Consider the following 26636-nt stretch of genomic DNA (forward strand, 5'->3'; position numbering starts at 1 on the left):
GCTGCGCGAGAGCCACAGCTACCGCGACGAGGTGGCCGAGTGGTTAAGGCGATGGACTGCTAATCCATTGTGCTCTGCACGCGTGGGTTCGAATCCCATCCTCGTCGAAAAGATTGTCTTTTTCTCCTCGAGCTCTTTTTATTTCCTACCCCCATCTCGGTCACCTGGGCGCTTGCTGCCGCTGGTTCCCAGGCCGGTCAGGCCGAGGCCATTCTGCACTGCCGAGCTCTCGCCCTCTTTCTGCCTCTGTCCTTTCTACCCTCTGGCAGCAGCCTGGGGGGCTCTGGCCGGCTGGGCAGGGGAGGGTGTGAGGGAAGGCAGTGGCTGCAGGTGGGAGCTGCGCAGGGCTAGGAGATGCCCCTCAGGCACGGGAGATGCCCCTTAGAGGACATGCCTCAGGGGCAGGATGCCCCTCAGGGGACACCCCTCAGGATCCAGACACCCTTAGAGGTAGGGGACAGCCCTCAGGGGTAGGACAACCTGAGAGGTGGGGGACACCATTCACAGGTGGGACAGCCTTTAGGCGTAGCCCCATGCTGAGCTTGCATCCCAAGGGGTCGCCCCTGAGGCCCCTACCTCCCCTTTAACCCGAAGGAAGCAAAGCTGCCACTTGGGGCAGCCATCATGGCTATGTCACTGCCAGGATGGTGTGCAGGGCTGGAGGTGTTGTGGCCCTGTGGGGCTGGCAGAGCTGTCAGGGGGTAAGCTGCCTTCTGGCTGTTCTCTTTAGAAACCAGTCATGCTCTGGAGCTGCAAATGCTGCTGGGAGCAAACCAGTTCTGAATCTCTTCTTGCAGTCCCAACAAATTGCTGTCTTTGGGCTGGCCTGGTCCTCAGTGGGAGTTTTGGGTATTTGCAAGATCAGGCTGCCCCTGCTCAGCAAAGTGTGATGATGACAAGCTGTGAAGTGCAGTCACTGTGCACAGCCAGGAAAAACATAGCACTGACCTTGGTCCACTTGAGCCACTTTATCTGCTGGCACAAGTCAGTAAAATCCCTTCCAGATGCTTAGTTCTTAGAAAAAAGAACAAACCCAGGAAACCCAAACAATAGAACTTGGGACAAAAATCTAATCCAAAACTGTTGCCCATAAATCTACCACCCTGGTCTTGTGTCTGCAGCTGGGAACAGTCTTGATGGGAACAGCTGCAGTCACCCTTATTTATGCACTGAAAGTGCCCCAGCTTCATTTACAGTCCCATGAAATACCTATTTCAGGGCATGAAAACTCTGCATGGCTCTAGTATTAGTGTCAGCTCTCCCAGGGCACCTTTGGCCTCCTCTTTAGCAAGCTGCCTGTAGCTAAGAACTGGGACTAGCCTTAATACATGATGGCAGGAAAAGAAATACTGTCTTTGGTTGGGTCAGAATCATGAGAGACCCTCATCAGGATGTGGAAGAGCAAAGCTGAAGCCTGAGTGAACGTTACTGGAAGCATTCAACATGGCAGCAGGGTGATCCAGAGGAGAAAGAGGTCCCTTGGCTGCTTGGAGCTATGGGAAGTGAGTGCTGGTTTGTTCTGCTTTGGTACACATCATCCTCAGGAGCCTTGCTAAGGAGGAAGGAAGTTAAGCACTCCTGAGGCCAGGCCAACCTGAGAACTCCAGCATCTCACACAGACACCAGGAAGCAGCAAGGCCTTCAGTGACCTGTGTGAAATGGGCAAAATGGTAATGGAAGATCTGCATCCTGGGAGGCTGGGGAGCAGCCAGAGCTCCTGTGAGCACAGCACCGAGGGAGAAGGGACCATGCCCCAACAGGCTGTGTCACCTCTCAACAGTACCAGATCCTCTGGGTTCCTTTCTCCACCTTTCAAAAGAACCTGAGACAGCAGAATTATTGCAGTAACCCTCCCAGAGGCCAAGAGGTCATACAAACACTGATAAAAGTAAGAATTTTGGTGATATTTATCATTCTGGACACACAGGCATATAAAATGCACTACAAAAATGTCTTTTGGCTCTAAACCAGCTTTTGTGTCTCTTCAAAGGGATTGTCACAATGCAGTTGACATGAACACTTCCACAGTCCCCAGGAGCCACCTGCCCATAGTGCAATTTAATGACAGCAGAAGTGGGCTGAGGGACCTCTGCTTCGGCTTTCTCCTCAGGCACGGAGAGGATTTCTCAGCAAGGAACCAGATGCTTGTGAGAAGGCAGGGGACAGGGCACAGGGGAGGTGACAGAGCAGACAGGAAATGAAAAACCCTATTCAATCATCTCATAAATCTGATAAAGACAAAATCTGGGGACTAGCACCTCCCAAAACAGGCACAAGGCAGAGGTCAGTCCCTGCAGTTACTGATGTTGAGCACTTCTTTGAATGAAGACTGAAAGAGCGATGCCAAAGCCACGTCTGCCTCGTGGATAAAGGAAGCACAACACAAAGCAGCTTCACAGTGCTCCGAGCTCCCCTTACAGAGATCACGTTTGAGTTCCAGATTCAGCCTGACAAGGAACAGTAACCCCAGGTTTGTATCAGCAGACATCCAGCATCTTGGAGGACATTCCAGCAGCCCTCACAGTAAGAGCCAAGAATTGTCTGCTAGGTATCTTGTGTGGAGAATGACCTCAGCTGCGGCGCAGGCTGAGGGGCAAGGCAAAGCTGTCCCTGCTGAGCAGTGTTTGCTGCCCTCAGCTGCAGGTTCTCTAAAGGACAGCATAATTCTAGCTAAGAGGCGTGAAGAAGGGGCTCCAGCTCAGCCTGGTCAGCACGATCCCCCAGCCCCAACAATGCTTCCCACCCTATCTCAAGTCACAGGCACTTTGTCCACCTCGATCACATGGGCAAAAGCCAGTTTGGGTCTTTACCAGACACCTCCCTGGCCAACGGCGTCCAAAGGTGTCAGATGTCCTTGGTCATTCCTCCCAGTCCTCCATTGCCCACTGGGGCATCTTGGAGCAGTACTCAAACTCCGCTCCCTTGTAGCGCAGGGCATGGAGGTACATCACCAGCTCCTTGGGAGATGGGTCCCTCCTGGTGACCCTGCACTCCGGGCACAAAGGGTCCTTCTCCTCTGAGGCCTCCTCTGCCCTCTGCCTGCTCTGAGTCTCGCTGGCACCGAGCTCTTCCTTTTTATCAAGCACCTCCAGGCTGGCACTAGAGCCAAGGGGACCAGCAGGATTCCTCTCAGGATCCTCAGCACCCCTCTGGGGATCCCTGGCAGGGCAGGAGCTCGTGCTGACGAGGTCGGCCTGCGCAGGCTTTGAGCGGTCACTTGGATCATCACGATCCTTACCCTCAGCACTGGAGCTCAAGTCCTCCTCCGAGACACCCAGGATGTCCAGGCTCTGCTTGGAACGGTGCTCCTCCACCAGCGCCTTCAGGAGCTCCTCGTCCGTTTTGTCCACCTTGCCCCCCTTGCCCCTCTGGGGGCCCCAGGCGTCCATGTTGTAGATGGGGTCGTTGAGGATGGGGTGCCCCAGGTACTGCAGGTGGACTCGGATCTGGTGTGTGCGGCCGGTGCGGGGCACGCACCTCACCACGCTGCTCCTGCCGTTGTAGCTCAGCCGCCGGAAGAAGGTTTGGCAGGGCTTCCCTCGGGGGTCCACACGGCACACCCCCACTTTGTAGGAGACAACCAGGATGGGCTCCTCACAGACCACCTCGTGCTCCGGGAACTCCCCCACCACACGGCAGACGTACTCCTTCTCCAGCTGCAGCAAAGAGAAACTCACTGAGAGAGCAGAACCCCCGGCTGCTGCCTTCAAGTAAATAGATCATGGAGATCAACTGCAGCACAGGAGCTTCCACCTCAGCATGAGGGGGAACTTCCTCACTGTGAGGGTCACACAGCCCTGGAGCAGGCTGCCCAGAGAGGTTGTGGAGTCTCCTTCTCTGGAGCCTTTCCAGCCCCATCTGGATGCATTCCTGTGTGCCCTGTGCTGGATTCTAGGGTCCTGCTCTTGCAGAAGAGTTGGAGTTGATGATCTCCTGAGGTCCCTTCCAACCCCTAACCTCCTGTGATTTGCAGGCAACACACTACCCAAATTTCACTGTAACTGAACAAGAAAGGGGGAAAAAGAAACACAATCAGCTATTTAACCCCAAATTTCTCTCATGCTTTTCCAACTAGTCAAGGAAAAAACCAAGAACCCCACAAAGGCCTGGGCTGTCTTCCTTGAATTCAAGAGCCAGCTTGAACCTTTCAGGGGCTATGGTCTTGAGGGAATCCCTAGAAGGTAGCTGCAGTTTTGTCTGGGTCAGGAGACACTGGAGAAGCAAAACAGCTCCCACAGCTTTTACGAAGGAATGAGTCCTGGATGACTGACACGTCCCCACTACAGGTAACACTGCTTTGCACAACCCCAGTCAGCCTGCACAGTCCCCGAGGGCAGGAGATCTCTGTCAGTCCAATATTGCCAGAAATCAGTTCCATTTTCAGCCAGCCTTTTCCCCTTGATGCAGGAGTTGATCTGCTGGAGGGTAGAGAGGCTCTGCAGAGGGACCTCGACAGGCTGGGCAGATGGGCAGAGTCCAACGGCATGAGATTTAACACATCCAAGTGCCGGGTTCTGCACATTGGCCACAGCAACCCCATGCAGAGCTACAGGCTGGGGTCAGAGTGGCTGGAGAGCAGTCAGGCTGAGAGGGACCTGGGGGTGCTGGTCGACGGTAGACTGAACATGAGCCTGCAGTGTGCCCAGGCAGCTAAGAGGGCCAATGGCATCCTGGCCTGCATCAGGAACAGTGTGGCCAGCAGGAGCAGGGAGGTCATTCTGCCCCTGTACACTGCACTGGTTAGGCCGCACCTCGAGTACTGTGTCCAGTTCTGGGCCCCTCAGTTTAGGAAGGAGGTTGACTTGCTGGAACGAGTCCAGAAAAGGGCAACAAAGTTGGTGAGGGGTTTGGAACATAAGCCCTACGAGGAGAGGCTGAGGGAGCTGGGGTTGCTTAGCCTGGAGAAGAGGAGACTGAGGGGTGACCTTATTACTCTCTACAACTACCTGAAGGGAAGTTGTAGACAGACGGATGTTGGTCTCTTCTCCCAGGCAAGCAGTACCAGAACAAGAGGACACAGTCTCAGGCTGCGCCAGGGGAGATACAGGCTGGATGTTAGAAAAAAGTTCTATACAGAAAGAGTGATTGCACATTGGAATGGGCTGCCTGGGGAGGTGGTGGAGTCACCATCACTGGAGGTTTTTAGGAGAAGACTTGACGGGGTACTTGGTGCTGTGGGTTAGTTGCTTGGGCGGAGTTGGATTGGTTGATGGGTTGGACGCGATGATCTTGAAGGTCTCTTCCAACCTGGTTTATTCTATGTATTCTATGTATTCTATTCTATGTATCTCAGGCTTCACACAAGCTGCTTTGGGAACCTGTGCCCATTCAGAGCAAAGCTCTGGCTGAGTTTGGACCCGGTTCAAGAAAGCTCCAGCCTCCCCCAGCCCCTGGCTCTCACCTGTCTCTCCCGAACCTGCTCGTCCATCCTCTTGGACACCTCCAGCGTCTTGGCGAACATGAGCACGCCCGAGGTCATGCGGTCCAGGCGGTGGATGGTGTGCAGCTCCTTCAGGCCGTGCTCCTTGCCCAGGATGAAGATGACTGTGTTGTGCCGGAACCTGCCGCAGGGGTGCACGGGCAGCGACGAGGGCTTGTCCACCACCACCACCGCGCTGTCCTCCGCCAGGACGCGGATGGGCTGGGCGGTGACCGGGGGCTCGTGGCGATGCACGGTGTTCCGGAGGAAGTCATTGTTCTGTGGGAAAGACAGACAATGGCAGCCTGCAGCCTGTCTGACCTCCCACGACGGGGGAAAAATGAAACTGCCTTTGTGCTGGAGTCCAGCAATCAGCACAACCCTGAACACCATTGCCTGAACCCAGTAACCTGCCCGAGGTCACCTCTCTGCATCTCACTTGCTCACAGGGGCCACGCAGGAAACTGGGAGGCATGCTGCCCTTCCTGGAGTAAGGACTCCCTGGGAGACACACTTCCCCTTCAGCATCACAAGGTTATTTCCTTCTGCTGGTGACCATCAGGGTGATACTCATCACTACAGCCTGCACAACATCCTTGTTCCCAGACAACACTCTTAACTCCAAATGGAGATATGGATTTGCTGGACCGAGTAGATAAGGAATGGGCTGGGTGGCTGTGCTCAAAGAGTTCTGGTCATCGGCTCCATGCCTAACTAGAGACTACTGACAAGTAGAACCACTGCAGGTCAGGTTGTGTGGGGCTCTGAGCAACCTGTTCTAGTTGCAGTGGATGAGCTTTAAAGGCCCCTTCCAACCCAGAGCCTTTTATAATTTAAAAACTAAGAGCCGAACCAAGCTCTCCCATCCTGGGTTCCCAGCTAGCCACCCCTGTCTCATCATCCAGATCCCTCCAAGGGCTCTACTACTACCAGCCCCGGTGTGTCTGTGGGTGCCCACCTTCAGCACGATGTCCAGGTCTCGGACGGGCTCTTCGTTGAGGCGCAGGCGGCCGGCGCGGGCGGCAGCGCGGTAGTAATCGATGGGCTGTGCGCGGAACTCGGTGCTGAAAACGTCCAGGAGGCTGCGGCCAACCCAGCGGCCCTTGCAGTACGTGCGGAAATCAAAGTAGTAGGGTCGCACCTTCCGCAGCCCCCCCTCGAAGTAGTAGGAGGTCTCAGCGAAGTGCTCCATGCCGAAACTCACCCCCGTGCTCAGCTTCCGCGGCGGCGGCACGTACCGCTCTCCGCCCGCCAGCCGCCGCTTCTTCGGGGCCGGCGCCGCTTCCTCCTTGTCCCCTGAGCCCGACTCCGCCATGCTGCAGCTGCGGGGCAGGAGCAGACGCGGCGGCCGGGCTCCTCGCCGCACCTCCAGGCACAGACACGCTGCCCACACCTCGCCGGCTCGGCGCAGGCCGTGACGCGCGGCGCACGGCGTGACGCGCGGCGCAGGCCGTGACGCAGGACGCAGGCCGTGACGCAGACGCACGGCGCTGCAGCCTCCTGCTCTGCCCGCGCTTTCCCCTCGGCGCCGGAGGGCTCGGCCCCCGAAGGAGGCTGCAGCGGACGACGGGGCAGGGAACGATTTTATTTACCAGCACAAGGGGGCCGTTCTTCCCTCAAACGCTTCCAGAAGAGCGCCTTGAATCCCCCCGCCCCGCGGCCCACCCGCCTCTCCCAGCCCTCCCGCTGCAGCCGGCCGTGCGGCCAAGGGGGAGGAGGAAGAGCACTGCAGGGCCCTGAAGTTTTCTTAACCCCCAAACTCTCGAACGCTAAATTAGTTGTTGGGAGACAGGAAGAGAACACGCACTCGTAGTTAAACGTTGACAAACGAGGGTTGATCGCTGCTCTGAAGCAGTAATTGCATCTTCAAGCATTAGGCAGAGTAGTCAGTATTAAAGAGTGGGTTTAGTGAGGTTTTAAGTATTCCTGTCTGCTTTTGGAATTCTCTGTGAATAGATGTTATCTGCAGCTTGGAGAGGACAGCTGGAGTTACCTGGAACCGCTCACATGGCCTCAAGAGCCTTCCCCTGCTCCTGGTCAAAGGCCCTTCCTCCATAAGGAGCTCTGCTAAAGCAGAACTTGCCTTCGTGAGCACCTCTGCTGATAGAGTTCTGTTCCAAAAGCAAAACCATGCAGACCATTTACAGTCTTAAAGTCCCATTCAGCTTTCTGAGGTCACTTTAGAGATATCCATCCATCAGAATTCATCCCTGAGGCAAAGAAAACCAACAGTTACTATCGGTGGCCTTCAGTTCCACAAGGCAATCGGCATGGCTGTGGTGCTTAGGAAAGTGCACAGGCTCCAAAAGAGACAAAAGCAGAAAGATCAGTCCTCAGGCTGCAAGCCTCACCTAGCAAGCACATTCTGCTCTGCTGTGCCCTACCACAGCCAAGCCTCCTCCTCCTCTCTTTACAAACAGCATCGGCTAGGAATCCAGGACTCTGTCTGTCAGCAAAGCCAGCAGCCAAGGAGAGCAGGCTCAGAGGGACAGAAGAAAGGTTCCTCAGAGGAGAGCACTTTTACCGAGGCCACTGCTTCTCCTTGTCTGTCAGGGGCACGTAGATGACTCCCATCAGCTGCGTCTCCACGATCTGCCCCTCGCTGGTCTTGTCGTACTGCATCAGCACTTGGTTGGCACCCTCAGGCCCCACAGGCAGGATCAGCCGACCCCCTGGCTTCAACTCATTCAGCAGCTGGGGAGCAGAGCAACCACAGTCAGCAGAGCCACAAAAAGGAGAGAAATAAGCTGTGAGGGTCAGGACCCCTAGGTAAGCATGAGCTGGGCTCTGTGTGGAACAGCAAACAAGCAGCTTCCAGTCACTCCCCAGTTGGTACTTTTGGTTTTTTTCAGTGTTTCCCTAGTTATTTTTTTTCCACAGCGAGGATGCAGGCAGCCTGCAGCAGCCACCCAGCAGGGTCACTCTTACCTCCTTTGGTACCGCTGCTGCTGCTGCTCCAACGTGAATGGCATCGTAAGGAGCTTCTTCAGGGTACCCTTGCCTGCCATCTCCCACTGCAGGAGGAGAAAGCATGCTGAAGAGACTTGTTCTCATAACAGCCCCACAGAACAATAATTCTTACTTCCCTTCAGTCAAAATCTAAATGGAAACTCCACATAAAGAGACTGTGATGATAACCTGAATTCCCATATCAAAGCAGTGGCTTTAGCCTTGCTTTACAAAGGGGAAATCTCTTGATTCCTGGAACTAAGCACTGCCAGAAGAAACAAGAGGACCTTTCAGTCACACAGTGGCTCTGTGCAGGCTTGTGGTTCCAGGTGCAGAAGAGCTGACTCAAATTATCCTCCCCAAAAAGTCCAAAGCATGTGTGCAGACCCACTCACACTGAGCCCCACTGTGGAACAACCACTTTGCTCTGAGGAGGGTCTCTGAGCTAAGACAGTCACTGCACACTTGAGGTGGTGCATGGTAAGACTGCCTGTACCATTACATACTTCCAGCTTGCACTGCAGGGTTCAGGTCAGCCCAGGGTGGGCCTCCCTCAGCCAGTTGTTCGTGGCAAAAGCCTCTACCCAACCCAGACTAACTGCCCTGAGCAGCAGAGCTCTGCAGGCAGCCCGAGCTAGGTGACCACAGCAGAGAGCTCACCCACAAGCTTCACACGGCCAGAGCTCAGCAGAGTTGGATCATCTTCCTGGACATTTCTGATGGATTCATGGACCAGCTCTGTGATGTGCTCAATGCCCACAGCTTTCCCTGTGGGGCCCATCTGGAAAGAAGCAGACCACACCTCTGTACCTCCTGTGTGTGCAGAGATGTGTTTTACAGGGCATGCTGCTAGAGGCAGAATTTCCAAGTGCTCTGATCCTGTGGGTTCAAGGTGGAGTAGCCCCTGCTGTATTAGCTACCTGAGGGGTACACAAACCCTGGCTATGGGAATCCCAGTAACTCTTTGACTCCAAAGGAACATTGGTTGAATTGGTAGCTTCCATGACTTGGCCATTTCCTGACTGAACAAGCTCTGGAGCAGAGTACCCTGAACAGCTTCCCAGCACCTCACAGGAGGTTAGATAACAAAGAGGCTGTGGCTACTGCAGAAACAAACTATAAAGAACCTGCCATGGATTTGTGCAGCAGGTGAACCCTCTCCTCTCAGTCTGAGCAGGGTTAACACACAGAACACCTCACAGCAGACAGCATCCAGTTAGGTTCCCCCAATGACTGCACTGGGTTTTCCTACAAGCTGGTCTGTGAGGAGTTTACTCCTCCCTTCTCTCCCCAGAAAAACAAACCCACCCCCTCCTAGAACCAGAGTCCTGGGTCTCACCATCCTGGCGAAGCAAGCTGTGAGGTATCCGCTTCCAGATCCAACGTCCAGAGCTTTTGCACCCTCCACAAGCTGATCCTTGAGCAATTCCAGTGCATGGGCATGCTGCATGGACAGCAAGCACAAGGAGGTGTGAAACATCCCAGGTTAGTTTCCTCTGCTACATTTTTCCCTGCTCTGGTTTAAGCTCAGCACACTGAGCATTTTGTCTGAGACATTCAGAGAGGAATTAGAAGGTTTCATCTGGGAACAGGATTTGGGAAGAGCTTCAGTACTAAGATCATGGAATCATTTTGGTTGGGAGAGACCTTTCAGGTCATAGAATCCAACTGGTAACTCAGCACTGCCAGATCACCACCTAACCATGTCCCTCATCAACACATCTCCACAGCGTTGAAACCCCTCCAGGATGGGGTCTCCACCACTGCCTGGGCAGCCTTGGCAACCCTCAAAAGGAAGAAACTCTTCCTTGTGTCCAACCTTAATGTCCAAAGAGGTGAAGCAGCAGTGAAAAGGCCTTGTGTGAAAACTGGACAACGCTGCTGTTGGCCTCAGCTGTGCAGGGTTCCCATCTGAGGGCATTTTATAAGCAGCTTAAAGATCCTCTTAAAAGTAAAAAGCTTCACACACAGTGTCTGAAGAATCAAGCCTGCTAACCACCCCCATGGGATGTTTCACCTTTCTGCTTCAGTGTTGGAAAAAGAAAGAAATGCAGTGAAGGAAGGCAAAGGATGGCCTCCATTTGTGTGGCAGGGGCTTCACCTTACCATGTGCGGTGCACTGATCGTAGCCTTGTACCCTGAAAGGGAAAGGGTGGCACAAGTTATGTGATAGAGACCATTACCAGAGGGAATTTTCTCCATTTCCCCTAAAACCACACTCTTCTGTTCACTGACTTACACCCTCCTGCTGGGGGATCACCAGGGAGTGCAGGATAGCTGCACAGCTTGCTTCTGCTCCCCAGGCAGGACTCAGAACAAGCAATGAACATTCTGAGTGTGGAAAAGCTCTTTTCTGCTTTCCTCTGCATCCCACAGGTGAAATATGGATGGGGTTTGATCTATGTGACCTGTGGTGAAACTCAGAGACCACCCTGCCCCTCTGCCAGCACCACAAGAAGGGGCTCTGGGCACACCACACGAGTTACTCACCGATGGACTGAGGAGAATCCATGTATGGGAAATACTTGATGTAGTGACCTCTGTCAGTAGCCAGCAGCACATCAAAGACACGCTGGGATTTAATGATTCCTTTCTCTGGAAGAAGGAACAGACAGAAGGGACTTAAATCCTGGGGACTGTAGCAAGAGGTTTGGAAGAGGAAACAAGACTTCAGGGAGAGTTCAGCTTAATAAGCGACCTGAGACGGGACAGACAACAAAGCCCCAGATGGAAGGATGTCCTGCTCAGATTCTGCTGCACTGAATCACACTGTGGTCCCAACCATCAGCTCACACTCAGGGGATGGTGGCTGACACCCACAACATCTGTGGGGCTGCCAAGCAGGGTGACAGGGAAATTGAGCCACCCTTTTGCTCCTGAAAGAGGAGACTCAGGTTCAGGTTTCAGGAGCACAGGCACTGCCCTGAGAAAACCGAAAGTGAGAGCAATGACTGTGACAACACTCAGCATCCTTCACACCCGGAGCAGCTCTTACAGCAGGACCATCAGCTTTAGCAGCAGGGGAGATTCAGAGCTGATTTTGACAGGGACAGAACCAGCTTCAGCAGCTAGGGAAGTTCAGAGCTGGTTTCAGTTGTGTTCCAGTCCCAGGGCAGCTGACCAGGGGGGAGCACAGACCACTAAGCCCCCAGTGATGTCACGCTATGCAGCATTTCAAAGGTGAGACACATTTACCACTCCAGGAGTGGAAGGAAGCCTGGGGATAGTCTTTCCTGCCACTTCTGGCATAACATCTTGTTTCCAGTTATAAATAGAACAAGTGCAGACAGGGCCAAACACCCAAACGCAGGCAAGGTGACCTCCCCGAGTGCACAGCATCACCATGTGCCGCTGCCTGACACCAAACCACCTCCTGCTGTGGTGCTGACAGGTGCCATCAGCAGCTGGTACTCACTGTAGAGGTTGTTGACCAGCTCTGGGTGAGTCTTCCCACTGGAGGTCCAGGCCATGGTCCTGGCGAAGAGCAGTCCCATGAGTGCAAACACAGTGCAGGGCAGCAGGCAGCTCATCCCACAGCGACAGACAGCAGCCTGCCCAGAGAGGGAACCCACAAGTGACTGACACCCCAGAACCTGACCTCTCCTTAACCTTGCACTCAGGGTACTAGTTAGAGCCATAGAGTTGTTTGGGTTGGAAAAGACCTCTAAGATCACTGAGTCAGCCTAAGATCATGATGGCCATTAAACCACAGCCCTGCCACGGCCACAGGTTGCTTGAATGCCTCCAGGGATGGGGACTCCACCACCTCCCTGGGCAGCCTGTACCAACCCCTAACCACTCTGGCAGCAAAGACGTTTTACCTAATATCCAAGCCGACTCTTCCCTGGCACAATTTCAAGCTATTTCCTGATACCAGGGAGAAGAGACCAGCCCCCACCTGGCTCCAGCCTCCTTTCAGGGAGCTGTACAGAGCAATGAGGTCTCCCGCAGCCTGCTCTTCCAGGCTGAACAGTCCCAGTCCCCCCTCACCAGACCTGTTCTCCAGGCCCTTCAGCAGCTCTGAAACACGACAGAGCTCGCACGTTACAGGGAGACCAGCAGCCCTAGGGAACCAACTGCACGACCCTGATCCCGGCCGGCGCTGTCAGCACCCACCACGCGTGACGCCGCACACCGCAGCCAGAGCGGCGGCTCCACGCCCGCCCACCCTGGAGTCACCCTACGGCGCCGGGGGCGGAGGCTCAGCAGGAGAAACGCCCGACGCGGTGGGCAGCTTCCAGGCAACGCTGCACGCCCCGGGCTGCAGCCTGGGTCCCGGCCGCGCCGGGGCAAGGCCCCGCTGGAGCCCACAGGAACAGAGGGTCCCGGGCGGCCGCCGCATTGCCGGGGAAAGAGGGTCCCGGAGGGCACAGACAGTCCCCGTACTCCCCCTCCCCACCTGGCCCGCTCCGAGCCGGTCCCTTACCCGCTCGCCCGGACTCACCGCGCAGCCGCAGGCAGCCCCGCGGCGCGCTGCCAGCCCGCTCGCCGCCGCTGCGCCGGAAACCTTCCGCCCTTCCCCAAGATGGCGCCGCAGCGGCCTCAGTCTCCGGCGCGCATACAGCTAATTTCCCGCCCTCTGCTGGGCGGCGGGCTAATAGGCGCCCGCCCTCCGCCGGGAGAGCGTGGTGAGTGGTCAGTTCAGGTGTCAATCAATGCGTGGTTAGCAGCTGTCGCGGCTTGCGGTGGTTACGGTGCGGGTAGCAGCGGCCGAGGCGAGTGCGGGGACCGGGGCCGCTGCGGCTCCTCCGTGTCCCTGGGGAAGAGGCTCGGGCGGCGCCGGGGAGCCTGGTGCTGGGGGCCTGCGGGGGAAGGGGCGGAGCGGGCGGTGTGCAGGCAGGGGCAGCGCGGCCTGGCTCCCTGCGCGCTCCCGCAGGCCCTCGCTGGGCCCCGGGGTGCAAACGCGACACGCTGGCGGGGCGCTCGGAGGGAGCCCACGCTTCCCAGGTGGGACGAGAGGTGCCTGAGACGCCTGATGATTTGGGCAGCGGGGAGTAGACAGGGAAAGGCCTGGGACAGGGTTTTCTGCTCGCTGTTGATCGCTTAATTTCCCCCACCTCAGGACTTCACGATGAGAATGATTGAGAGCGTGGACTCCGTGGGCTCCAGGTCCAGCGAAGACCTCTGGGCTGAAATCTGTTCGTGTCTGCCTCATCCCGACCAGAAGGATGCCAGCGCTGCTTTTACAGACTCCTTCCTGGACTCCTGTGCTGACGGAGGCAGCCAGGGCAATGGATCAGATGGCTCTTCCCAAAACAGCCTGAAGCCCTGGGCCCCCCTGAACGATTCAGAGGTGTATTTAGCATCCCTGGGTGAGTCTCTACTAAGTATTCGATTTCTCTGAGTAGGTGCCTGGTGACAGCTGTGGCTCCTGTCTGTGCAGCTGTGATGATGGTGCTCACATCTCTGGTTGGGAAGGTGCCTTCCAACTGTTTCATGGAGCATCTGAGTCCTTTACTGCCAGTGCATTGGTGGAATTGAGATGTACAGTCCTAACTTCTTCAGCTAGAATCTGTATTTCAAGGTGACAGATCACGCTGATCATCTTTGCTGGTAGGACACAGCCAGCTGTACCACTCTGCACTCACCTTTGCCCTCAGTTTGGGCACTGTTTGGAGCCACACTGCAGTCCGTGTCCTTTGTGTCCATGCCCGCTTGCATGGGAACTTCATGCCTGTGAGCTCTGAATTCTCCTGTGTGATTGGATGGAGGCTGAACAGTAAGCATGGAGTGAGTTGAGTGATTCCAAAAACCTTATTTCCTTCACCTAGATTATGTCTGGAGTGCATTTAGTCAAGGGCTTAAAATCCAGGGGGAAAATTTCCTTTTAGAATCATAGAATAGAATCACAGAATGCATCGTGTTGGAAGGGACCCTCAAAGGCCATCCTGTCCAGCCTCCTGCAGTCAGCAGGGATATCTCCATCTACAGCAGGTTGCTCAGGGCCCCAGCAAGTCGTGTCCTGGGATGGAGCCTCAACCACATCTCTGGGCAAGATACACCTCAGTCTTGCAGAGTTTTGGGTGTAAAAATCTAGGTGCTACTTACCTTCCTTTTTAGAAGAACATAGCAAAGAGCTAATCCAGACCCCTCCTTTGCCCCTTCCCAGAGAGGAGGCTGATGAGGATCAGAGGCCTGTCTCAGGAGCTGACCTCCAAGGACATGCTGCACACACTCTCCCAGGCCAAGAAGGAATGCTGGGACAGGTTCCTGCAGGAGAAGTTGGAGTCTGAGCTCTACCTCGAGGGGCAGGACACTGATGAGAGGTGAGGTTGCTGCACCTGCTAAAGAAAACTCAGAGTAAAGCTTTTCTAAGCACAGGTTAAAAAGCCCAGCTACAGCAGAATGCCTTCAGGGAAGGAAATACTCTGCCCCCTGCTCTGGCAGGCTCAGGATAGATCTTACCTGCAGCAGCAGGAGAGCCTGCAGCAGTCAAACACACAGCAGAGGGGTTTGCAGGTGCTGTTCTGCACTCCTGTGAGGTTCTGTTGCTGTCCTCCTCACTCTGTGTCTCTGCTCCCCGCAGCACGCTGGAGCACCTGAAGCGCTGGCTGCAGCCGGATAAAGTGGCCATCAACAGCGAGGAGGTGCAGTGCCTCATCCCTCCAGAGCCTCAGCCAGAGAAGCAGGAGCCCCAGGAAGAGCCTCTAGCTGCAGAGCAGTGAGATACACGCCAGCCACGCCAGGAGCTGCCTCCTGTCCAACCCTGCTGACAGCAGCAACAGGGTGGGAGGGGAGGAAATGTCATTTGTCTGTGCTGTAGGAAACAAAAACCCCAACACACCAACCCCCCCTGGGCTCCAGACACTGCAGCTGGTGTTTGTTAAGGGCAGGAGTGGAGCACCAGGGACACTGAACCGAAACCTCACCTTGATCTGCTCCCAGCCTTTAGCAACATGATCATTCCAGTCTGAGTGTGAGCTGTGTGGAATCCATCAGGAGCTGTGAGACAGCAAAAAGCTCTTCAGAAGCACCACAAAGCCTCCTGGTCTAAACCAGAACACCACCTGTCTTGCACCTTTGTTGTTACTCAGTTGGGCATTCTTGGTTCTTTCCTGCAAACTCCACTGTGGTGGTGGCTGCAGTTCTGGGCTATTGAAGCTTGAGCTGGCCCTGAGCTGAAGGAGACAGCTTCCACCTCCCTGCATCTGGAGGCTAAAGGCACTTCAGTTGGTGGTCACTGTGTATCACTCCCCTCTGTAGTGCAGTACTCCATTGCCCAAACTATTACAGAATATGCTGGAGGAGGAGGAGTAATTCCCCTCCTGTTGGTCATTCTGTACCTGTCTTTATCTCCTTCAGCCTTTCCAAAAGGGGCTCAGATGAGCTTCTGTATCAGGAAACCAGGAGTGACAGCCAAGGAGGCTACAATCAACTTTTCACCGCAGACTCTCACAGGATCACCTGATTCGAACATGTCCTGGTACTGAATGGCTTTCCATCCTGTTCCCCTCTGCAGACTTTCCATTTCTAACCAAACTCTGTAATCCTCTGCTTGTACAAAACCGGTTGTTCCCTTGGCCTGTGCTTTCTGCCTCGGCGGTGGCGCTGCAGGTCGATAGAGGGAGGCAGCAGCCACCTCCTGTCAGCCGCAGCTCGTGGAGGCAGGAGCTGCAGAAGTGCTTCTGGCAGTTCTTGCAGCCTGGAGTCATCCTCATCACCTACCTGTATGGAAATGCATTTTTTAAAGCAGATCCTTGTCTCCTGTCTCTCTGTTTAAAAATGCTGATGTTAGAATCACAAAGGTTGGAAAAGACCTCCAAGATCTTTGAGTCCAGCCCTTACCCCAGCACTTCCAGGGCACCCCAAACCGTGTCCCTCAGCACCACATCTCCACAGCTTGGAAACCCCTCCAGGGATGGGAGCTCCACCACTGCCCCAGGCAGCCTGGGTCAGGCCTTGACAACCCTCCAGAGACAGGACTTGTTCCTTTCCTAAGCCTCCTCTGGGGTAACTTGAGAGGCCCTTTCCTCTAGTCCTGTCACTTGCTCCTTGGCAGAAGAGCCTGACCTCCACCTGCCTCCAACCTCCTTTCAGGGAGCTGTAGAGAGCAATGAGGTCTCTCCTCAGCCTACTCCAGACTGGACAGCCCCAGCTCCCTCAGCTGCTCCTCACAAGAGCTACTCTCCAGACCCTTCCCCAGCTTTGTTGCCCTTCTCTGGACATTCTCCAGCCCCTCTATGTCCTTCCTGGAGTGGGAGGCCCAAAACTGACCCCTGGGTTTGAGGTGTGGCCTCACCAGTGCCCAGTCCAGGGGGCAAATCCCTGTCCTGGCCCTGCTGGCCACCTTTGCTTATCCAAGCCAGGAACCTGTGGTTGCTACTAAAAGCACAAAGCAGGGATAAAACTCACAGCAAACTCCAGTTCCTGGTCATCATCTGTGTGGAGTGGGATGGACACCAGGATGTCACAGCAGGTGCCTCAAGCACTGTGCTCACAGGCTGAGGGGCAGCAGAGCAGGTGGCAGCTTTCTAATCCATGGGTCCATTCAGAGACAAGTCCTGGTGTGGGGCAATAGGAGGTTTGGAATGAGAGGGAGTTCAGTGGGGTGTCTGGAAGCAGCAAGTTGAGGTCAGAATAAGCAGCTCCCAGCATTGCTGCTGGGTTACCCTGGCCAGGGCATGTCTGTGCTCAGAGTGACTCAGGGTGGATGTGCTCTGCCCCAGCACCCAATGATTCACCATTCTGCTGTCACATTCAAACTCCATCTCTCTTCTCAAGTGATCTGTCAAGAGGCTTCTGCTTCCCTTATCAGATTGTTCTGCTCTTTGAAATTAAGAGCAGCTCTCAGCCAGACTCTGATGTGGAGGCAAAGATGATTTTGGTCCTGCTGTGATCAGAACTTGCCCCTTGAGTCTGCTCTCAGCCAGCTTTAATAACCCCAACCCTCAGCTGTCAGACACAGGCACAGCCTCCTCTCACCAAATTGAACTTCTGACAGTTGCCATTCCTCTTACCCAAAACCATCCCTGGGGCTGATGATCTGTACTCTTCCCTCCTTTCAGTAAGCTCTTAAGCAAAAGATGAAAAATTGGTCGGCTGTGGAATCAAAGGCTCCCAAGGAAGGTGGAGCTGATGGGCAAGGTTGGACCTGGCAGCCCGGTTAACCTTCCCCACCCCACCTGCTTATGGGGCACACAGTAATTAATTCCTCTGACCCCAGGCCAGGCTGCTGGAGCAGCACAGATTTGGTTTTCCTTCCACAGGAGAACAGAGAAAATGAAAGATAAAGGTGAGAAAGCCTCAATCTGCTCAGGAGGGACAATCCCTGCTCCCAGGCAGGTCCCTGGCAGATTTCTGAAGAGCCAAGAGCTTCATCCTTGCAGTGTTTGTCCTGACACCTCTGATAAAAGCTTCACCACAGAATTCCAGCTGCAAGATGCTGTTTGTGGCTGGGGAAAGCAGCTTCTCATGTCTTTTGGGACGAACTTTGCAAGCCCAGGTGGATTTCTGGGTGCTCATTGCCTTCTCAGTACCTTTGTAATCCTCTGCCCTCAGTGACCCAAACCCATCAGCAAGTCCATGGGAAATTCAGCCTCCTGGGCTGCCCAGGGAGGCCATTTCCCAACTTGCACTTCCAAACACTTTCAGCTTTGTTTTCACTCTGCTTTGAGTTATCTCAGAGACCACCTCCTGCCCTGCCCAGCCGGGACAAACCCTACCCAGAAACCTCCCCCACAGCCCCTAGTCAGCACTTCCACCATTCCCCAGGCAGATCAGAGCCATTTGGGGGTGGGGGATTCAGGAACATTCCATCATGATCCCAAAAGCCACATGCCAGGTTACCTGCCAGGGCTGAATGTGTGGAGTGCTGGAACCCAGGAGGTTCCACCTCAACATCAGGAGAAACTCCTTCACTGTGAGGTCGCTGGAGCCCTGGAGCAGGCTGCCCAGAGAGGCTGCCCAGACTTTTCCAGCCCCATCTGGCTGTGCCCTGCCCTGGGTGCCCCTGCTCTGGCAGGGGGTTGGATTCAGTGATCTCCAGAGGCCCCTTCCAACCCACAGCGTTCTATGATTCTGGTGACACCGATTGCCCCTGGGAGACCTGGGCACAACCAGAGCTGCTGCTGAGGAGGAGCTGGGATGGAGAGGGTCTGTGCCAGCCATGAACAGCTTCTGGGCTCCTTTTGGGGCAGTTTTGTCCCAGTACAGAGGTGGGTTTCCATACACTGCTTGCTGTGGGTTCCCTCCCTGCTGAAAACCAACCCAAAGGGCTCAAAGCCTTATAGAGGTCTTGCCCTGCCCTGCCTGAGCATCACGGCAGGCTCAGGGCAGCAAGGTAATTAGCCCTAGGGTTAATTTCAGCTCATTACCACCCAGCCTGGCAGAGCACTCCTGCATAATGTCATGGAAATGGAGTCATTACTGCAGTCACCGGCCATCGAGGTTAGAGTTGGCCACTCGCGCCTCAGCAGCAGTCAGACATCATTACCCTCCTCCTGCTCCTCCATTCAGTCACCGGAGGCAGCTCCCTTACACTAATAAATGCCCAATTAAGGCTTACTTCTCGCAGGACCCTGTGTCTAGAGCCCTTTCCTCCCTACCAGCCTCCCACCTGGCAGCTCCCTGACTTGAAACGAGCTGGAAAACCTTTCTGAAAGGAAAAAACCATACCGGCACGGAGAAGGCAGCGCTGAGGTGGCACCAGAAGGTGGTCAAAGGGGTGGGAGAGAGGATGGAGGAGAAACCACAGCTTGTGTGGGCACAGCAGAGGGAAGGATGCAACCTGCAAAGAGCAGCACTTGCAGCAGCCACCCTGATGGTCAGGGTCAGGATCAGGGGTTGGTCACCCACCCCTTCTCCACACGCACCTCCAGGGGGTCTCCAGTCCTGAAGGGTGCTGTGGTCGAAGCTTTCCTGCTAGCCCCAGAGCCCCATACGGAACAGATCTGGGTTGCCTCCCCTCTCCCCTTCTTCCCTGCAGGGAAAAGCAAATCAGGCAGGAGGAGAAAAGAGGTAAACTTGCCAGAGAAAGAGTCTTACATCGATGTGGAAGATTAGAAGGAAAGTTTAACAAAACAGAAAAGGCATTTGAGCAAAAGAAGGTTACAAAGGTGTAAGGAAAAAAGGGTAAATAAAAATAGGGACAAGCCCCTCCTCACCTCTGCCCTGAACACGGTGCAGGATCGGTGCCACAGAGCTTTTCCCTGGGAACCAAAGCACCTTTATCCCTCCAGGCAGAGGAGGTGGAACCCCCTCACCACCACGGGCAGCTCTTCCCTCTCCCAGCCAGCAGAACAAACCTGGTTTGGGGTTTTTTACTCACTGTATCTTTTTTGCTTTCCCAGGTTCTGTGAATCACTAAAATCACTGCTCCTAAGTTTAGCAAATAGCCTGCTGGGCTCTGCAGAGCAGGAAGAGCTGCTGAACACGAGCAGTCCCTCCTGAAAAAGGCTTGGTATGATAATTTATGCTTAACTGGGGAATTGGTTTCACCTCCTGAAGCACCTGTGGTTGCTGTGGGCACAGCTGAAGCCTTGGCCTCGCTGCCCCAGCAGCTCTTGGGGGTCCCACTGCAGGATTTTAGCAAAGCCACCTCTGGGGCTGTGCCCACACCGCTCATCCACACAGCCAGGCACCTGCTGGGCTGAGCAGAGGAAGAGTTCTGGTGGCTTAAGCTGTATGGGGCTTGCCTGTCCTAAACCCAAAACCCACTCTGGATTGTGGCTGGAGGATGCCATGAGGTCTCCTCAGAAGAGGAGGCTGAGGAGAGACCTCATCATCCTCTACAACTCCTTGAAAGGAGGTTGGAGCCAGGAGGGGACAATCTCTTCTCACATGCAACAGGTGACAGGACAAAGGGAAATGGCTTCAAGTTGTGCCAGGGGCGCTTCAGGTTGGATATTAGGAGAAATTTCTTCCCAGAAAGGGCTCTCAGGCACTGGCACAGGCTGCCCATGGAGATGGTGGAGTCTCTATCCCTGGAGGGGCTTAAAAGCTGCATAGATGTGGTGCTGAGGGGTGTGGGTTAGTGGCAGGGGCTCAGCAGCAGCAGTGGCATTGTGAGCTCCAGGGGAGCAGCTGGGCTTGATGAGCTCAAAGGTCTCTTCCAACCCCTACAGTTCTGTGAGTCTGTGATTGTGTTGCTGGATGATGTCCTCAGCCTGTACTCCAAAGCTCCAGATGTCCTCAGCTGTCTCCAGAACCAAGACTCGCAGCCTAAAGGGAGAGAAACTGGGGGGAAATCAATAACAGAATCACACAGTAGCCATGGAAATTGCCACAGCTTCCTCCTGAGCGGCAGCAGTGCTGCAGATGGCTTTCACTTGGGTTTAAGGACATGGAGGTTGTTTGTAAACACACAGAGGAGGGAGCAGTCAAGCAAGGAAATCCTAATCCTGGTTCTTGTGTGTCCCCAAACACTCAGTGCCCATCTCAGAAGCTTTGTCAAGTGCCTGTGCAGAAAGCATTTTAGTGCCAAAGCTTCTTTAACCAAGCGCTTGCAAATCTCTCTGTTGATGTTCCCTCGAGGGCAAACACTTGTGGGTTGCAAGGGAGACAGATTCCTGGTGCCCCTGCATGCCTATCCTGCCAGCACCGAACGTCTCCAGAGCAGCCACCATGAAGGGTGACCTGAGCTACTCCTGGGCCATGGGAGAAGCTGGTGGCTTGCTGGAGAGAGGGACAGGGACCTGGTGGCTGCACTTGGGGCAGTTCTGCCTCATCTCCCAGGGGCAGGAAAGTGGGGCTGGGGCTGGTAGATACAGGGAGCAGCCAGAATCTTCCAGGCTGGTGGTACCAGCACTGCTCCTGGCAGCTGGGATCCAGCCCTGGCCTGAGTTTTTCTTATGCCCCAGGAAATAAAAGGAAAAGTGGAAATCTAATCCCTCTGCAGTGCTGGGGGCTCCATGCAACAATCAGCTCCCCTGCCCCCAGCCCCAAAGCAGAATTCACTTTGGTTTGGGGGCAGTGTGCATGGGGGAGTTCAGCTCCACGGGGCACACACCGTGCCCCACACCTGTCCCCACACCACGGCTGTCTGGGGGTCTCGAATCACTGGGGCCATGCTTGCCCTGTGGTTCAGTGCCCATTGGTCTATGGCTGGACCACCCTCACCCCATGGCCAGCTACCCATTGCCCCACAGCTGGGCTACCAGCACCCAGTTGTTTGGGTGCCCTTCGCCCCCCTGACCCGCAGCTGCTGTCCCCCAACTCTGTTGTCCCCTCTCTGCTCCCCAGGGCTGGCACCCCACAAAGGGGCAGCTGTGGCCGCTGACCGGGAGCTCCGCGGGGTCTCTGTGCCCGCCCACCCCGTTTTCCCCCCCTAGCCCTCCCTTTTCCCCCTGCCAGCGCCCCCTCCTCCTCTCCCTTCATTTCCCGGAGGTTCCAAGCTGGTCTAGGGGATTAGCTGGGCGCGGGGAACGAGCCCCGGATCATCTTTGGAGCATCCCTGAAGCAGTCTCGGAGCACCTCTAAAGCATTCCCAGAGTATCCCGGAGCATCTCTCAGCATCCCGGGGCACTCTCGGATCATCCCGGAGAATCTTCGGATCATTCCCTGAACATCCCCAGAATACCCACAAAGTATCCCGCAGCAGCCCCGGATCATCCCCGAAACAACTCTGAAGCATCCCGCAGCATCCCTGAGCAGCTCTGGAGCACCCCCCGAGCACTCTCGAAACATCTCGGAGCATTCCCGGAGCATCCCAGACCATTCCTGGATCTCCCCCGGACCCCGCGCAGCGCCGCCGCCCCCCGAGCCGCCGGGGCTGTGGCTGTGGGGTGGGTGCCTGCGGCGGGCAGGGTGGGATGCGCGCGTCGCCGGGAACACCGGGAACGCCGAGCACGGGGGGTGGGAATGTCCTGATTCTCCACGCCTTAAAAGCCCCAAGCAGCCCGAATCCCACCCAAACCCGAGAGAAGGCAGCTGCGAGCGGGGGCTGCCGGGGAGCTCCTGGTGAAGAACCTCTGGGAAGGATTTGCTTTTTCCTCTCCTTCCCGGGAATACCGGCGAGGCTGGAGCCGCCCACGGCCCCCCACCCCTGGTCAGGTCAGTGCGATCGCCCCAGCCTTGGGCTTGGTCCCGGCTGGACCCAGTGGCACAGAGCTGCTGGAGAAGGAGCCTGGGGATGCTCAGAGGGGCTGGCCCAGCTCCTGGAGAGGGGTGAGGTGGAACTCCAGACACTGATGATTAATTGGCCCCGGGGCAGGACATGGGGACCTGGAGCTGCATCACCTGCAGCTTATGCAGCCCTGAGGTAAGGAACCAGAACATCCCCCCGATTAATTACTAGGAAGACTTAATTACTGCTGGTTTGACTCCCCATGCCCCCGTGGACACTCAGGAAAGAGCTTCTAGAGTGTCCAGGCGCTGGTGAGGGACAGAGATGCTCAGCCTGATGCTGTGGGCACTGGGAGGAGGATCCTAGGGGGGGTGTTTCTGCATTTCCTCCCACTTTCTGCTGGAATAGGTTTGGCTTACTCCCCCTCCCGCTGCTCTGAGGTCTGTGGACATGTTCAGAGCGCCACAAATTCCCTCTTGCTGGGAAGAAAACCAGCTGGGTAGGAGACACCTGAGCTCCATGGGTGGTAGAGAAATAACCGAGGGGGAAATAACCTCATGGAGTAGAGAATGGTGGGTGGGAGAGCAGGGGGCTGGAGGGCAGTGGTGGGGCTGGGATGGTGCTGGCAGGAGAAGAATGGAAAGCAAACATGCAGGAGTGCCTTCTCTCCATGCTTCATGCTGGCACAGCTCCTGACTTACCCTCCAGGAGACATCCTGAGCTCCTTTCCTGGTCCTGCAGCTCCGTGCTGGGTTGGTTAACCATTCCAGAGCCAGTTCCCTGTCCTCCCCGCACTGGAGCTCTGCTGCATCTGCCACGGGCCATGGCCACTCTTAAACCATCAGGGTGTCCTTTAGCTCTACTGGCCCATCACTGCGGGGCTGTGCAAGAGGACCTGAGCCCTGGGGACGAGTTCTTTTGCCCAGAAGCACAACCAAAGCTTGGTTCTTTCATCTCCAGGACTGAGAGTCTCATCTTGGTTTGACTTCAAAGCAAGAGGGAGCAGCACCAGCTGCAGGACCACAGCATGTCCCACAGCCAGCTGCCCAATGACTCCTGGCACAACAGCTCAGATCCTCTCTTCACTGGCTTGGACCTCCTCTTGCAGCTGAAGCCCCTCTTCATCCCTCTCTACACCATGCTGGTGGCCGTGGCATGCACAGGGAACCTCTTCCTCATCCTCCTCATCGCTCTCACCAAGAAGCTTCACTGCACCACCAATTTCCTCATTGGGAACCTGGCAGCAGCTGACCTCATCATGTGCCTGGCCTGCGTCCCCCTCACAGTCTCCTACGCCTTCGAGGTGCGGGGCTGGCTCTTTGGCACCTTCCTGTGCCACTTTGTCACCCTGCTGCAGGCTGCCACTGTCTTCGTCTCGGTGCTGTCCCTCACCGCCATCGCCATCGACCGCTACGTGGTGGTCGCCCACCCCCTCCGCAGGAGGGTGAGCCGCAGGTCCTGCGTCTGCCTCGTGGCCTGCATCTGGCTGCTCTCCCTCCTGGCCTCCCTGCCCACCTGGCTGCACACTCACTACTTGGACCTGAACGCCATCGGCCACGACATGATCATCTGCGAGGAGTTCTGGCAGCAGGAGGAGCGAGCGCGGCTGCTCTACTCCTGCCTGCTGCTGCTCCTGTCCTACCTGCTCCCACTCCTGGCCGTCTCCATCTCCTTCTGCGCCATCTCCTACCACCTGCGGAGGAGGAGCGTCCCGGGTGCCGCCTGTCCCTGCCAGGACAAATGGACCAAAACCAAGCAGAAGACCTTCCGGGTGCTCACCGTCTCGGTGCTGAGCTTTGCTATCTGCTGGCTGCCCCTCCAGGTGGTGAACTTCATCAGAGACATCGACGAGGAGTTCACCATCCTGGACAAGAGGTATGTCAACGTCATCCAGGTCTCGTGCCACCTGGTCGCCATGAGCTCTGCCTGCTACAACCCCTTCATCTACGCCGCCCTCCACGACAAGTTCTGGCTCCACCTCAGCAGCTGCTTCTACCGCAAGAGGAAGAGCTGCAGCACCAGGTCCTGCAAAGCCTCTCGCTTCAACACCTGCTCCACCTTGGCAGATGCTCCCACCGGGCTCTCGGACAAGATAGCTCTGCACAGTAGGTTCTCTTCACTGGAGGACCCCAAGAGATCAGTTTTGCTTTCAGACCTGGTGTGAACTTTGCTTCAGTGACTCTGCGTGGTGAGGAGCAACATCTCAGCCACGTTCTGGCAGCTCCAGGTCTTGCTGGGGTAGTGGGGCAGGGAAGTGAAGAGGGCCTGGCATGAGTGACTGTCCCACAAGGCTTTTACAGACCTTACCCCATGCTGAGGCTGGGCACGGGGTCTGCACACTACACCTCACAGCTTGACTCATGGTTGGGTGTGGGGCTGCATTATGTCCTGTACCTTCAGCACAGATTCATACAACAGTTGGGGTTGGAAGAGACCTTTGAGACCACCAAGTCCAACTGCTCACCTGGAGCTCACAGTGCCACCAGTCCTGCCTGGGGGCAGAGCATATGACCTACATCCACCTTGTGCCTGGTCATAGGGTCTGTAGCCTACATCTCAACCCACGGCTGGTTAGGAGGTCTCTATCCTATAGCTCGAGGGTGTGGAGCTCCTCTCCACGGGGGGTCTGTAACCTACACCTTCCATCACGGTGGCCGTAGGACATCCACCCCACGTCTCACATCATAGTGGAGTATGGAGCCCCTGCCCCACACCTTGACCCACAGCTGGCCAGAGCAGTCTCCAGCCTGTGTGTGGGGCACAGGGACTTCTCCCCACTGCCTCCTGAGGAGGTGGCTCAGCTGCTGAACAGGACAAACACACACTGGGTACGTCGAGGCCCCTCTCTGGACGGCGCAGGTCTGCACGCTGTGGGATGGAGGTTGTTCCTAAGCAACCACCAGGACCAACAGCAGCTCTCCCAGGAGTGGTTCAATTTTCTGTTTCTCCTCTTAAATTACAGCTCATTGTGGAGAGGACAAAGTGCATTCAGACTGTGCATTCTCCTGCTGGAGGCCAGGGGAGCACGTGGCTGCTGCGGGCACACCGCTTGCCTTTCGTGAGCTGCTTGGCCTCTGGTGCAAGCAGCCTGGAGGCTCTGTCGGTCCAGCCAGCAGCTTGCAGGCAGAGCTGGATACATCAGGGAAAGTGTTCTCACAGATGAGAAGGACCCAAGGGGATGGGGCTCCCAGAAGGATCTCGAGCTGCTGGGCAAGATGTCTGCCTCTGATCCCAGGTCATGTTCAGGCTCCTTGGCTGCAGTCCTGGTGATGAACTGCTCCAACCAGGAACTGCTGGGTGAAGGCTGGGGCTGTTAGCCAGGTGCTGCTTGTTGTCTCCAGACTCCATCAGCTGGGTCCATGCAAGCACTGACAACATCTCCTTGCACCCAGCGCCTCCCTGTTTGAATAGCTTCATTTCTGAGGAGGAGCCTTTGGTTGCAGCCCACAGACACCCACACCACTGCCTCAGGGTTGTGACAGCTTCTGCTGCCCAAGGCCATGCCTTGGGCTGACCACCTGCTGCTGTGCTCCATGTGGCTGAGCCATGTGCATACCACCACTCCTCATGGACAAGACCTTAAAGCCCAATGGCAACAAGTCCTCACCACCACACGCAAGCTCTCCCTGGTGTTGGCTGTCACTCATGCTGCCAGAGATCGGCTTGGCATCCTCAGGTGCAAACACAACTGGTTGGACCCTGACAGGATCCCTTATCTGCCCTCATTATGCCAACTCACCTTCCTGCTGAGCCCTTTGTGGAGGTCCTTGAGGGACCATGGTGTCTTCTGTGGTGCAGCCAGCAGAGCTAGGGACCCATCAGAGGCAAAGTGCCTATGGGTGGCTGTGACCTTGGTCCTGTACCCACAAAGCTTCGCAGCTTTCTCGTGTCCGTGCAGGGCTGTCCCCAGGGTTGGATCACTCCTCCTGGTGGAGCAAAGCCAAGCAGAAGGTTCATTGCTCATCCTTCCCTCTAATAAAAGCTTGCAAAGCTCAGGCTGTGTGTGTGTATTGATTGGAACCCGCAGAAATGAGCTGTTCTTGGCTGGAGCTTAATCACCTCCCAGGAAACCAACCACCTTGGACATGTCTGGAGCAGGCTGCCCAGAGATCCTGTGGAGTCTCCTACTCTGGAGAGATTCCAAACCCACATGGATGTTGGGATCCTGGGCAACCTGCTGAGGTTTTAGCAGGGGGTCCTCTAGATGGGATTCCCCACGGGGGCTTGGTTGCCCTGGGAAGTTCCCTGGGGCCAGGGAGCCTCTTC

At 55.8% G+C, this 26636-nt stretch overlaps 4 protein-coding genes and 1 non-coding gene across 8 annotated transcripts; 3 read left to right on the top strand and 2 right to left on the bottom strand.

Moving 5' to 3' along the window:
- The first annotated feature begins 25 nt into the window (after positions 1-25).
- Positions 26-107, top strand: TRNAS-GCU (transfer RNA serine (anticodon GCU)). Its single transcript has one exon. It is a non-coding gene; the product is annotated as a tRNA-Ser (tRNA).
- A 1973-nt stretch (positions 108-2080) lies between these two features.
- RPUSD2 (RNA pseudouridine synthase domain containing 2) lies at positions 2081-6790 on the bottom strand. Its single transcript, XM_009898457.2, has 3 exons — positions 6378-6790; positions 5402-5698; positions 2081-3656 (listed from the first exon to the last, which is right to left on the bottom strand). The coding sequence occupies exons 1-3, from the start codon at positions 6732-6734 to the stop codon at positions 2859-2861; spliced, it is 1452 nt and encodes a 483-aa protein (XP_009896759.2). The 5' UTR covers positions 6735-6790; the 3' UTR covers positions 2081-2858.
- Positions 6791-7450: 660 nt separating this feature from the next.
- Positions 7451-12936, bottom strand: LOC104298389 (protein-L-isoaspartate(D-aspartate) O-methyltransferase). 4 transcript variants are annotated; one of them, XM_054171566.1, is made up of 9 exons: positions 12813-12936; positions 11784-11919; positions 10859-10963; positions 10475-10506; positions 9708-9812; positions 9029-9149; positions 8348-8433; positions 7944-8113; positions 7451-7629 (listed from the first exon to the last, which is right to left on the bottom strand). In XM_054171566.1, the coding sequence occupies exons 2-9, from the start codon at positions 11896-11898 to the stop codon at positions 7617-7619; spliced, it is 747 nt and encodes a 248-aa protein (XP_054027541.1). In that variant the 5' UTR covers positions 11899-11919; positions 12813-12936; the 3' UTR covers positions 7451-7616. The 4 variants fall into 4 exon arrangements, with proteins under 4 accessions (XP_054027541.1, XP_054027544.1, XP_054027543.1 ...); XM_054171569.1 differs by lacking the exon at positions 12813-12936 and adding an exon at positions 12795-12811; XM_054171568.1 differs by lacking the exon at positions 12813-12936 and adding an exon at positions 12190-12267.
- Positions 12937-13065: 129 nt separating this feature from the next.
- On the top strand, positions 13066-15156 carry CCDC32 (coiled-coil domain containing 32). The gene is made up of 4 exons (XM_054171570.1): positions 13066-13315; positions 13431-13680; positions 14478-14634; positions 14895-15156. Exons 2-4 carry the CDS (start codon positions 13440-13442, stop codon positions 15031-15033), a joined length of 537 nt encoding a protein of 178 aa, XP_054027545.1. The 5' UTR covers positions 13066-13315; positions 13431-13439; the 3' UTR covers positions 15034-15156.
- Positions 15157-23346: 8190 nt separating this feature from the next.
- Positions 23347-24542, top strand: LOC104298398 (prolactin-releasing peptide receptor-like). The gene has a single exon (XM_009898458.2). It carries the CDS (start codon positions 23398-23400, stop codon positions 24532-24534), a length of 1137 nt encoding a protein of 378 aa, XP_009896760.2. The 5' UTR covers positions 23347-23397; the 3' UTR covers positions 24535-24542.
- The last annotated feature ends 2094 nt before the right edge of the window (positions 24543-26636 follow it).

The sequence above is a fragment of the Dryobates pubescens genome, chromosome 22 (genome assembly GCF_014839835.1).
Source record: "Dryobates pubescens isolate bDryPub1 chromosome 22, bDryPub1.pri, whole genome shotgun sequence".
Taxonomy (NCBI): domain Eukaryota; kingdom Metazoa; phylum Chordata; class Aves; order Piciformes; family Picidae; genus Dryobates; species Dryobates pubescens.